Source organism: Dreissena polymorpha, chromosome 3, assembly GCF_020536995.1.
Source record: "Dreissena polymorpha isolate Duluth1 chromosome 3, UMN_Dpol_1.0, whole genome shotgun sequence".
NCBI lineage: Eukaryota > Metazoa > Mollusca > Bivalvia > Myida > Dreissenidae > Dreissena > Dreissena polymorpha.
In genome coordinates, this window is record NC_068357.1 from 59893700 (window position 1) to 59905792 (window position 12093).

General features: G+C 42.1%; 1 protein-coding gene across 11 annotated transcripts in view; it reads left to right on the forward strand.

Moving 5' to 3' along the window:
* The window catches only part of LOC127874357 (solute carrier family 12 member 6-like), a 177653-nt gene that overhangs the window by 157117 nt on the left and 8443 nt on the right, over positions 1-12093 (forward strand). For all 11 annotated transcript variants that reach the window (XM_052418619.1, XM_052418620.1, XM_052418618.1 and 8 more), the window contains 5 exons: positions 1615-1694; positions 3452-3540; positions 4953-5059; positions 6893-7099; positions 8576-8667. In XM_052418619.1, coding sequence (XP_052274579.1) covers positions 1615-1694; positions 3452-3540; positions 4953-5059; positions 6893-7099; positions 8576-8667 — 575 coding nt within the window. The remainder of the gene's footprint in view (positions 1-1614; positions 1695-3451; positions 3541-4952; positions 5060-6892; positions 7100-8575; positions 8668-12093) is intronic.

The following is a 12093-nucleotide window of genomic DNA, read 5'->3' on the forward strand; positions in this document are numbered from 1 at the left end:
CATCCTTTAAACGAAAAGACGTAAAGTACCATTCAAGAGGAAAGTGTCGTCCCTGATTAGCCTGTGCAGTCCACACAGGTTAATCAGGGACGACACTTTCCTCTTAAACTAGATTGTCGGTAAAAAGGAACATCCGTTAAACGAAAAGACGTAAAGTACCATTTAAGCGGAAAGTGTCGTCCCTGATTAGCCTGTGCAGTCCGCACAGGTTAATCAGGGACGACACTTTCCTCTTAAACTAGATTGTCGGTAAAAAGGAACATCCTTTAAACGAAAAGACGTAAAGTACCATTTAAGAGGAAAGTATCGTCCCTGATTAGCCTGTGCAGTCCGCACAGGTTAATCAGGGACGACACTTTCCTCTTAAACTAGATTGTCGGTAAAAAGGAGCTTCCTTTAAACGAAAAGACGTAAAGTACCATTTAAGAGGAAAGTGTCATCCCTGATTAGCCTGTGCAGTCGGCACAGGTTAATCAGGGACGACACTTTCCTCTTAAACTAGATTGTCGGTAAAAAGGAACATCCTTTAAACGAAAAGACGTAAAGTACCATTTAAGAGGAATGTGTCGTCCCTGATTAGCCTGTGCAGTCCGCACAGGTTAATCAGGGACGACACTTTCCTCTTAAACTAGATTGTCGGTAAAAAGGAACATCCTTTAAACGAAAAGACGTAAAGTACCATTTAAGAGGAAAGTATCGTCCCTGATTAGCCTGTGCAGTCCGCACAGGTTAATCAGGGACGACACTTTCCTCTTAAACTAGATTGTCGGTAAAAAGGAGCTTCCTTTAAACGAAAAGACGTAAGTACCATTTAAGAGGAAAGTGTCATCCCTGATTAGCCTGTGCAGTCCGTACAGGTTAATCAGGGACGACACTTTCCTCTTTAACTAGATTGTCGGTAAAAAGGAACATCCTTTAAACGAAAAGACGTAAAGTACCATTTAAGAGGAATGTGTCGTCCCTGATTAGCCTGTGCAGTCCGCACAGGTTAATCAGGGACGACACTTTCCTCTTAAACTAGATTGTCGGTAAAAAGGAACATCCTTTAAACGAAAAGACGTAAAGTACCATTTAAGAGGAAAGTGTCGTCCCTGATTAGCCTGTGCAGTCCGCACAGGTTAATCAGGGACGACGCTTTCCTCTTAAACTAGATTGTCGGTTAAAAGGAACATCCTTTAAACGAAAAGACGTAAAGTACCATTTAAGAGGAAAGTGTCGTCCCTGATTAGCCTGTGCAGTCCGCACAGGTTAATCAGGGACGACACTTTCCTCTTAAACTAGATTGTCGTAAAAAGGAACATCCTTTAAACGAAAAGACGTAAAGTACCATTTAAGAGGAAAGTGTCGTCCCTGATTAGCCTGTGCAGTCCGCACAGGTTAATCAGGGACGACACTTTCCTCTTAAACTAGATTGTCGGTAAAAAGGAACATCCTTTAAACGAAAAGACGTAAAGTACCATTTAAGCGGAAAGTGTCGTCCCTGATTAGCCTGTGCAGACTGCACAGGCTAATCTGGGACGACACTTAACGCACATGCATTATACCCAGTTTTATCAGAACAAGACACATACAGACATACACAATGTCCATACGATTCCACATTTGTTTTTCCAGGCAAGGGTTTGACGCTCGTGACTAGTGTCCTTGAGGGAAAATTCAAGGAGAGGTTTGCCGACGCACAGGCTGCAAAACAGGTTAGACAACACAAGACTGGTGGTTCATTTGTTAGTGCCCTTGAACTCTGCTCAATGATAGGCATGCTTAATGCACAGGCAGCAATAAAGGTTAGACAACTCAATACTGTGGTGGTTCCTTAGTTAGTGCCCTTGAACTCTGCTCTATGATAGGCATGCAGATTCAAAGGGGGCAAAACAGGTTAGACAACTCAAGACTGCGGTGGTTCCTTAGTTAGTGCCCTTGAACTCTGCTCTATGATTGGCATGCAGATTCAAAAGGGGCAAAACAGGTTGGACAACTCAATATTGTGGTGGTTCCTTAGTTACTGCCCTTGAACTCTGCTCTATGATAGGCATGCAGATTCAAAGTGGGCAAAACAGGTTTGACAACTCAATACTATGGTGGTTCCTTAGTTAATGCCCTGGAAGTCAGCTCTATGATAGACATGCTTTACGAACTGGAAGCAAAACAGGTTCGACCACTCATGACTGTGGTTGTTCCTTAGATAGTTCCCTTGAACTCTGCTCTATGATAGGCATTCTTTATGCACAGGCGGCAAAACAGGTTAGACAACTCAATACTGTGGTTGTTCATTAGTTAGTGCCCTTGAACTCTGCTCTATGATTGGCATGCAGATGCAAAGGCAGCAAAACAGGTTAGACAACTCATGACTGTGGTGGTTCCTTAGTTAGTGCCCTTGAACTCTGCTCTATGATAGGTATGGAGATGCACAGGCGGCAAAACAGGTTAGACAACTCATGACGGTGGTGGTTTCTAAGTTAGTTCCCTTGAACTCTGCTCTATGATAGGTATTCAGATGCAAAGGCAGCAAAAAAGGTTAGACAACTCATGACTGTGGTGGTTCCTTAGTTAGTTCCCTTGAACTCTGGCCTATGATTGGCATGATTTATGCACAGGTGGCAAAACATGGTCGACAACTCATGACTGTGGTAGTTCTTAGTTAGTGCTCTTGAACTCTTCACATGGAACAGTAGATATGTATCAGTCACTAAATGATGTAACCAATTATAGGTTAAGGTTAGACAACTACAGATTCTGTTTGTTATGTAATTGCTGCCCTTGAACTTTATATTGACCAGTGAGGGAATGTGAAGACCACAGATTGTGTTGCCTAGGCAAGATGTTCAACCCATTTGAAATATATACAATGGAGCCTCGCTGGTGAAAAAACAGGCGTAGTGCATGTGCGCCAAGTGTCGGCCCAGATTTGCAAGTGCAGGCTTCACCAGCAAATCAGTGACAACACTTTTGGCATAAACTGGATTTTCGGCAAGAAGTGTCTTCCTTGATACAAACAATTCCACAAAAGCATGCTGCACATGCTAATCTGGAACCACACTTGAGGAACAAGCATTAATTTCTGTTTACCCAGAGCGAGGATCAATTCTAGCCAGAGTGACATTGGATAAAGACAAGAGAGTCTTGTAGAGTGACATTGGATAAAGACAATGGAGTCTTGCTTTTTTGTCTTGTTTCTTAGTACATCCATGAGAATGAGTTTGTACATTTTTCCTGTTACTCCTCTTTTTTTCTAAAATGTTTATCATGGTTGTTTCCAACCAACTAACATACATCATTGTTGCTTTTTCTTATGTAAATGATTTTTTTCTGAAGTTGAAAAACCTATTATTTTATGCCAATAGTTGCATGCCTTTCCTTTACACATTGACACATAAAAACATTATCTGGTACGCTTCTTGTTTCGGTATTGTTGCTGTTAATACTCTATCTGAACCCTTCTCTGTTCCCACAGAACCTTCAGAAGGTGATAGACAGTACAGACGTGAAGGGGTTCCCAGACGTGATCGTTTCAGAGAACATAACCATCGGACTGTGTCACCTGTCAGTGAATGCTATCGTCTTTTTCTTTCTTTACTAGTCTTGTTAACCCTTTAGGCTTCACTCTCAGTAAATGGGGCTTAATGCATATGCTGTCCCAGATTAGCCTTTGCAGTCTGCACAGGCTTATCAGGATCAATACATTTGACCTAAACTGGATTTTCATTTAAAAGAGACCTTCTTTAAACAAAAAATTTCATAAAAGTGGACATTGTTGTCCCTAATAAGTCTGCACAGACTTCACAGTGAACCAGTTGTTTTTTTAGTCAAGTTAATATGTGTCATGTTCTGTGAAAGCTGGGCATAATGCATGTGCATAAAATGTCGTCCCAGATTAGCCTGTGCAGTCCGCACAGGCTAATCAGGGACGACACTTTCCGCTTTAATGGTATTTTCCGTTTAAAGGAAGTCCCGTTAAAATCTAGTTTAAGCAGAAAGTGTCGTTCCTGATTAGCCTGTGCGGACTGCACAGGCTAATCAGGGACGACACTTTACGCACATGCACTATGCCCAATTTTCTCAGAACAAGACATATGTCTTTAGGAGTGTGGCTAGTGGATCCCCCAGACAGACATGCTAGAAATCTTTTGTGTTACTTTAAAGAACTTGGTTATTTTTCAACTCTATTACTGCTAATATACATTGCTATAAATTGTGTAGCCATGTGTATGTAACATCATTTCTTACCGTTTTGGATGGACATTATTTCATTAACTTGATTAAGTCAAGTTGAGCATTTGCTGGAACTTTTGCAGGTACTTGTGAGCAATGCTTCGACTGAATTTGTGATGTTTTTGTTGCAAAATGATTCTCACATGTGCTAGGTTTTTGACATTTTAACACAAGGAACAACTAGAGAATTACTCTGATAATGACCATGAATACAGGCTTTGTAAAGATCTTATGACACGTTTATATAACAATATGTTAATCTTTTAGTTTCAATAAATTGACCTTTATGATTGGTATATTCCCGAAGAAATGGACCTTAGCTAGTAACCAAAGAAATCAATACAATTATTGAACTTGTTGCGCGTCATGCAAAAATGGGTCTAATGCAAGACCCTGACAACGTAGCTCCAGCCCAGCCTGCACAATCTGGTGGGGAGCAAAGCTGTCTGCTATAAAATCCAGCAAGGTTTTGTCTTAAAATAGCAGACAGGGTTGCCCCTGACCAGCCTGCGCATCCTGACCAGACTGGGCAGATGCGCAGGCTGGTCTGGAGCTATGCTTGGCACACAATGCATAAAACCCATTTCTGCAAGACTAGGATCATTTTTTACATTTCCCAGATTTATTTTCCATTTCTGTGAAAATGGGTCTTATGCTTTATGGTGTCAGTGTTGCTCCAGATCATTTGCTTAAGACGCAGGTCATTTGTGACACATCCCACAGTCTTGTTTCCATTATCACAGAGTGCAGAACTCTGGTCTGGGCGGGCTGCGACACAACACGGTGGTGGTGGGCTGGCCCTACGGATGGAGGCACAACACAGACGAACGCAGCTATAAGGTCTTCATTGGTAGGTTTTAGTAAACAGTAGCTGATTAAGAAATGATAAGCCGCTCTTTGGGAAACCATTTTTCTACTAAATTAAGTAGCATGAGTGATTTATCTATATGAGACTTGTTCTGGGAAAACCCTTTACCACTTAGATAGGTATTTTTGACGCATTTGTGGTCCCTTAAAAGTTTAATTTAATGAAAGACTTTTCTTTCTAGATTCAAGTTTTAAAGGCTTTATTTCCAACCCTTAGATACTAATGAGCAGCAAACATCATAAAACCTGAACAGACAGCGAGTTACTCGCAGGCTGTTCTGGTTTTATGCTGTTTGCAAATAGCCATTTTCTATTTGCTTTTGAGTGGGAAAGGGTTAATTCCTATGCTTACAGGTTGTTTTTTTGTACTTTGGGATCCGCCGAAAATCGGCCTTTTCCCTCGGATTTTTTCCCCTCAGCTGGTAAATTTTCCCATAGTTTTCATTTTCCCCTAAAAAAAAAAAAATGTACTAAAAACAAAACCATAGCAATAAAACTTATCACATTCTACATCTTGTTTTCTTTGTAATGTAACAATTGCAAATATTTGTTTCATCTGAAACAAGTGAAATATAGCTTTTTATGCCCCTGGTAGGGTGGCATATAGCAGTTGAACTGTCCGTCAGTATGACAGTCAGTCTGCCCGTCCATCCAAAAAAAACTTTAACATTGGCCATAACTTTTTCTCTAGTGAAGATTGCAACTTGATATTTGGCATGCATGTGTATCTCATGGAGCTGAACATTTTGAGTGGTGAAAGGTGAAGGTCAAGGTCATCCTTCAAGGTCAAATGTCAAATATATGGCCTCTGTCTGTCCGAAAACTTTAACATTGGCCATAACTTTTTTAATATTGAAGATAGCAACTTGATTTTTGGCATGTATGTGTATCTCATGAAGCTGCACATTTTGAGTGGTGGAAATTCAAGGTCAAGGTCATCCTTTAAGGTCAAAGGTCAAAAAAATAATAATCAAAGCGGCGTTCTCATGATGCTGCACATTTTGAGTGGTGGAAGTTCAAGGTCAAGGTCATCCTTCAAGGTCAAAGGTAAAAAAAAATCAATGCGGCGTTATCATGAAGCTGCACATTTTGAGTGGCGGAAGTTCAAGGTCAAGGTCATCTTTCAAGGTCACGGTCATCCTTCAAGGTCAAAGGTCAAAAAAAAATCGGCGCAATAGGGGGCATTGTGTTTCTGACGAACACATCTCTTGTTGAGAATTTCATTTGATGCTTTTTATTTGACTTACAAATTGCATCAAATTATTTTTTTGAAATGATGTAGCAACAGCTATTGACATGCAATGTAAACAACTTTCTTATGTTATCATGTGGTTAACATAGATAATAATTTTTCTTGCTAATTAAAAAGCATGTGATAAAAAAGACTCTTGTTGTAATTTCATGCCATGATTTATAAAACTAGTCATGGGATTTTTAGAGAAAGCTGGCCAAAGACTCACTAACAAAGTTCCTTAAAAAACTCATTTTTATAACATATGGTATCATTGTTTAAGCATTGTTTATAAGATTTTGGAGCAACAGGGAATTCATGCACATACTTAGTGTCCATTATTTCAATCAAGTATTTATCAGATCCCATATTTCTGTTGTTTTGCTCGCAGAGACGGTGAACAACAGGTAATAAATGCACATCCTTAGTGTCCATTATTTCAATCAAGTATCTATCAGATCCCATATTTCTGTTGTTTTCTTTACAGAGACAATAAACAACAGGGTATTAATGCACATCCTAAGTGTCTATTATTTCAATAAAGTATCCATCATATCCCATATTTTGTGTTAATTTTCCTCACAGAGACGGTGAACAACATAGGTGCAGGCCAGATGGCGCTGCTGGTGATCAAGGGCGCCAGCAACTTCCCGAGCAGCATGGAGCGGCTCAAGGGCACCATCGACATCTGGTGGATCGTACACGACGGAGGTCTTCTCATGTTGCTACCCTTCCTGCTGCAGCAGCACAAGACGTGGAGAAACTGCAAGCTGAGGATATTCACCGTGGCCCGTATCCTTGGATACCAAATACTTAATTTTAAAAATATAAGTTGAAGTCAAAATAGTTAAAATACAGGTCATGATATGTAAGTAATAGGTACAACAGATGTATCAAAATCCTCATAAAAAAGTGTGTGTCAATTACATAATAACTAACTTTTAAAAAACAAGCAATTGTTATCTCCTGTTTTACCATTGTGAGTTTTTGCCCCTGTGCATATTCTATGTGTTATCTCCCTTTGACCATTGTGAGTTCCTACCCCTGTGTACCATCTGTGTCAGTGTGTTATCTCCATTTGACCATTGTGAGTTCCTGCACCTGTGTACCTTCTATGTGTTATCCCCCTTTGACCATTGTGAGTTCCTTTCCCTGTGTACCTCCTTTGTGTTATCTCCCTTTGACCATTGTGAGTTCCTGTCCCTGTGTACCTCCTATGTGTTATCTACCTTTGACCATTGTGAGTTCCTGACACGGTGTACCTTCTATGTGTTATGTCCCTTTGACAATTGTGAGTTCCTACCCCTGTGTACCTTCTATGTGTTATCTCCATTTGACCATTGTGAGTTCCTGCCCCTGTGTACCATCTGTGTGTTATCTCCCTTTGACAATTGTGAGTTCCTACCCCTGTGTACCTTCTATGTGTTATTTCCCTTTGACCATTGTGAGTTCCTGTCCCTGTGTACCTTCTATGTGTTATCTCCCTTTGACCATTGTGAGTTCCTGCCACGGTGTACCTTCCATGTGTTATCTACCTTTGACCATTGTGAGTTCCTGCCCATGTGTACCTTCTATGTGTTGTCTCCCTTTGACCATTGTGAGTTCCTGTCCCTGTGTACCTTCTATGTGTTATCTCCCTTTGGCCATTGTGAGCTCCTGCCACGGTGTACCTTCTATGTGTTATCTAACTTTAACCATTCCAAGTTCATGCCCCTATGTACCTTCTATGTGTTATCTCCCTTTGACCATTGTGAGATCCTGCCCCAGTGTACCTTCTATGTGTTATCTTCCTTTGACCATTGTGAGTTCCTGTCCCTGTGTACCTTCTATGTGTTATCTCCCTTTGACCATTGTGAGTTGCTGCCACAGTGTACCTTCTATGTGTTATCTACCTTTGACCATTGTGAGTTCCTGCTTCTGTGTACCTTCTATGTGTTATCTACCTTTGACCATTGTGAGTTCCTGCCCCTGTGTACCATTTTTTTGTTATCTCCCTTTGACTATTTTGAGTTCCTGCCCCTGTGTACATCCTATGCGTTCTCTCCCTTTGAACATTGTGAATTCCTGCCCCTGTGTACCATCTATATGTTATCTCCCTTGAACTATTGTGAGTTCCTGCCCCTGTGTACCTCCTATGTGTTCTCTCCCTTTTAAAATTGTGAGTTTCTGCCCCTGTGTACCATCTATATGTTATCTCCCTTTGAACATTGTGAGTTCCTGCCCCTGTGTACCTTCTATGTGTTATCTCCCTTTAACCATGGTGATCAGAACTGGAAGACAACACAATTCAGATGAAGGCTGACCTGCAGAAGTTCATGTACCAGTTGAGAATACAGGCAGATGTGGAGGTGGTGGAAATGGTAAGCTGAACTTTATGAGCAGGCACTTTAATGTTAACGCTTTACCACTCATCATCAAAGTTAAAGTGGCTATATGCAAACAGCATTAAACAAGAACAGCCTTTGAGTAACTTGCAGGCTGTTCAGGGTGTATGCTGTTTGCTTCTCATCAGTATCAAAGTGTTGGAAATGAAGTATTTAAATCTTGAACCTAGCAATAAAAGTCTTTAATTTAATTTGATTTTCTAGGAGACTTTAAATGGGTCAAAATGCGTCTCTGAGTGGTAAAGTTTTAATCTTACCTCATACAGAATTCTTGTCTTCAAAGACCAAGCAAGCTCAGCTGGAAAACTTGTCTATTTTGTTTTGTGTTTAGGTAGGTAGTGAAGTCTTTCTTTAAAAGTAATTGTTAAATGAAATCATGGCATGTAAAAAGATGCGTCTTAAAATAAATTATCGGTATAGATAAGTTTATTCCTACAAAATCTTTAATGCTACTGGTTCTGTGAGAAGCTGAAGAACTAATAAATGTTAATGTTTTGAAAAGTGGCATTCTTAACACATTAAGTTTCCTTTTTACTGTCAGGACGTGTTATTTTATCTTACCCATTCAGGTCTATGCCATGGATATCGTCACATTGACATGTCTACTTTTGTCTCTATCAGAAGTAGAAAGACCTCAAGGCATACACTAAATCAAGCAACAAATCAAGGCATACACTAAATCAAGCAACAAATCAAGGCATACACTAAATCAAGCCACAAATCAAGGCATACACTAAATCAAGAAACAAATCAAGGCATACACTTTATCTAGCTACAAATGTATTTTTTCCATAAACCTTCAGGCTTAGGACGACACTTTCCACCTAAACTGGATATTTGTTTAGAAAAGACTTCCTTTAAAAAAAATACATAAAAGTGCAGTGTTGTCCAAGATTAGCCTTTGCAGTCCACACAGCTATCTGGGACAACACTTTGCAGTCCACACAGCTATCTGGGACAACACTTTGCAGTCCACACAGCTATCTGGGACAACACTTTGCAGTCCACACAGCTATCTGGGACAACACTTTGCAGTCCACACAGCTATCTGGGACAACACTTTGCAGTCCACACAGCTATCTGGGACAACACTTTGCAGTCCACACAGCTATCTGGGACAACACTTTGCAGTCCACACAGCTATCTGGGACAACACTTTGCAGTCCACACAGCTATCTGGGACAACACTTTGCAGTCCACACAGCTATCTGGGACAACACTTTGCAGTCCACACAGCTATCTGGGACAACACTTTGCGGTCCACACAGCTATCTGGGACAACACTTTGCGGTCCACACAGCTATCTGGGACAACACTTTGCGGTCCACACAGCTATCTGGGACAACACTTTGCGGTCCACACAGCTATCTGGGACAACACTTTGCGGTCCACACAGCTATCTGGGACAACACTTTGCAGTCCACACAGCTATCTGGGACAACACTTTGCAGTCCACACAGCTATCTGGGACAACACTTTGCAGTCCACACAGCTATCTGGGACAACACTTTGCAGTCCACACAGCTATCTGGGACAACACTTTGCAGCAGTCCACACAGCTATCTGGGACAACACTTTGCAGCAGTCCACACAGCTATCTGGGACAACACTTTGCAGTCCACACAGCTATCTGGGACAACACTTTGCAGTCCACACAGCTATCTGGGACAACACTTTGCAGTCCACACAGCTATCTGGGACAACACTTTGCAGTCCACACAGCTATCTGGGACAACACTTTGCAGTCCACACAGCTATCTGGGACAACACTTTGCAGTCCACACAGCTATCTGGGACAACACTTTGCAGTCCACACAGCTATCTGGGACAACACTTTGCAGTCCACACAGCTATCTGGGACAACACTTTGCAGTCCACACAGCTATCTGGGACAACACTTTGCAGTCCACACAGCTATCTGGGACAACACTTTGCAGTCCACACAGCTATCTGGGACAACACTTTGCAGTCCACACAGCTATCTGGGACAACACTTTGCAGTCCACACAGCTATCTGGGACAACACTTTGCAGTCCACACAGCTATCTGGGACAACACTTTGCAGTCCACACAGCTATCTGGGACAACACTTTGCAGTCCACACAGCTATCTGGGACAACACTTTGCAGTCCACACAGCTATCTGGGACAACACTTTGCAGTCCACACAGCTATCTGGGACAACACTTTGCGGTCCACACAGCTATCTGGGACAACACTTTGCAGTCCACACAGCTATCTGGGACAACACTTTGCAGTCCACACAGCTATCTGGGACAACACTTTGCAGTCCACACAGCTATCTGGGACAACACTTTGCAGGTCCACACAGCTATCTGGGACAACACTTTGCGGTCCACACAGCTATCTGGGACAACACTTTGCAGGTCCACACAGCTATCTGGGACAACACTTTGCAGTCCACACAGCTATCTGGGACAACACTTTGCAGTCCACACAGCTATCTGGGACAACACTTTGCAGTCCACACAGCTATCTGGGACAACACTTTGCAGTCCACACAGCTATCTGGGACAACACTTTGCCAGTCCACACAGCTATCTGGGACAACACTTTGCAGTCCCCTATGGTCCACACAGCTATCTGGGACAACACTTTGCAGTCCACACAGCTATCTGGGACAACACTTTGCAGTCCACACAGCTATCTGGGACAACACTTTGCAGTCCACACAGCTATCTGGGACAACACTTTGCAGTCCACACAGCTATCTGGGACAACACTTTGCAGTCAACATAGCTATCTGGGACAACACTTTGCAGTCCACACAGCTATCTGGGACAACACTTTGCAGTCCACACAGCTATCTGGGACAACACTTTGCAGTCCACACAGCTATCTGGGACAACACTTTGCAGTCCACACAGCTATCTGGGACAACACTTTGCAGTCCACACAGCTATCTGGGACAACACTTTGCAGTCCACACAGCTATCTGGGACAACACTTTGCGGTCCACACAGCTATCTGGGACAACATTTTGCAGTCCACACAGCTATCTGGGACAACACTTTGCAGTCCACACAGCTATCTGGGACAACACTTAGCAGTCCACACAGCTATCTAGGACAACACTTTGCAGTCCACACAGCTATCTGGGACAACACTTTGCAGTCCACACAGCAATCTGGGACAACACTTGCAGTCCACACAGCTATCTTGGAAAACACTTTGCAGTCCACACAGCTATCTGGGACAACACTTTCCAACTAAACTTAATTTGTATTATCCGCTGCCATAGGCAGAGGGATATTGTTTTGTTGTTGTCGGTCCGTCCGTCTTTCAGTCCGTCTGTCTTTCCTTCCGTCCGGAGCCATATCTTAGAAGTGCTTTGGTGGATTTCATTGAAACTTGGTATGAGTATATAAATGGATAAGAGGAT